Source organism: Ceratina calcarata, unplaced genomic scaffold, assembly GCF_001652005.2.
Source record: "Ceratina calcarata isolate Rehan_Ccalc_2016 unplaced genomic scaffold, ASM165200v1 scaffold8049, whole genome shotgun sequence".
In the NCBI taxonomy this organism is placed as follows: Eukaryota; Metazoa; Arthropoda; class Insecta; order Hymenoptera; family Apidae; genus Ceratina; species Ceratina calcarata.
The window spans coordinates 1-617 of record NW_017179368.1 but is presented as its reverse complement, the minus strand read 5'-3'; the positions used below and the strand labels follow the sequence as shown (position 1 = coordinate 617).

Here is a 617-nt window from a genome sequence, read left to right as displayed (position 1 = left end):
CTATGAGGCTTATCACATAGAAGGTGTAACTTACTCTAATTCAAATTGATTTGGCAAGACAATATCTGCTAGTGGGACAATGTCTTTCTTATAAATTTCTTTTAATGCTTCAGGAACATATAATTTTCCATTATCTCCCATAACTGGATCACATACTAAAATGATAAAAGTTCATTATTAATATGAAATTACTGTTTTGAGTAATACCTCTCTCTTATTAATTAAGATATTATTTACCATATATAAGATCAGGATTTTTACGTTTCAAAATATGAACCACCTCCGCCACCTTTTTGAGAAATGAAGCAGAGCCAACGTATCCAGTGAGCAAATGTGTATAATTGTCCAAATCATTTTGGACTAAACCATCTATCAAGTCATCTGAACAATAATTATAAATATAACAGGTTTTTAATAACTTTTATTATAAGCTGTTCTATATTTAATTTCTTCCGTGAAATATTATCTTGCCTAAATCTTTATCATTTAGTACTTGGCCTTTGAAAACCTTGTAACCAGTATGATTGGAAAGTTGGACTGAATTAATTGCATCTACTTCAAAGCCCAGCAGCTAAATAAAAGGATTATTATTATTAATATCCTATTATATATTTATT

General features: G+C 28.8%; 1 protein-coding gene across 1 annotated transcript; it reads right to left on the bottom strand.

Annotated features, from left to right (window-relative positions):
- Window positions 1–9: 9 nt before the first annotated feature.
- On the bottom strand, window positions 10–571 carry LOC108631077 (pyridoxal kinase-like; the record flags this gene model as incomplete). The annotated part of the gene is made up of 3 exons (XM_018034776.2): window positions 10–155; window positions 238–381; window positions 472–571. Coding segments are annotated over 3 exons (369 nt in total), but the record flags the coding sequence as incomplete, so codon positions are not given.
- Between the last annotated feature and the right edge of the window lie 46 nt (window positions 572–617).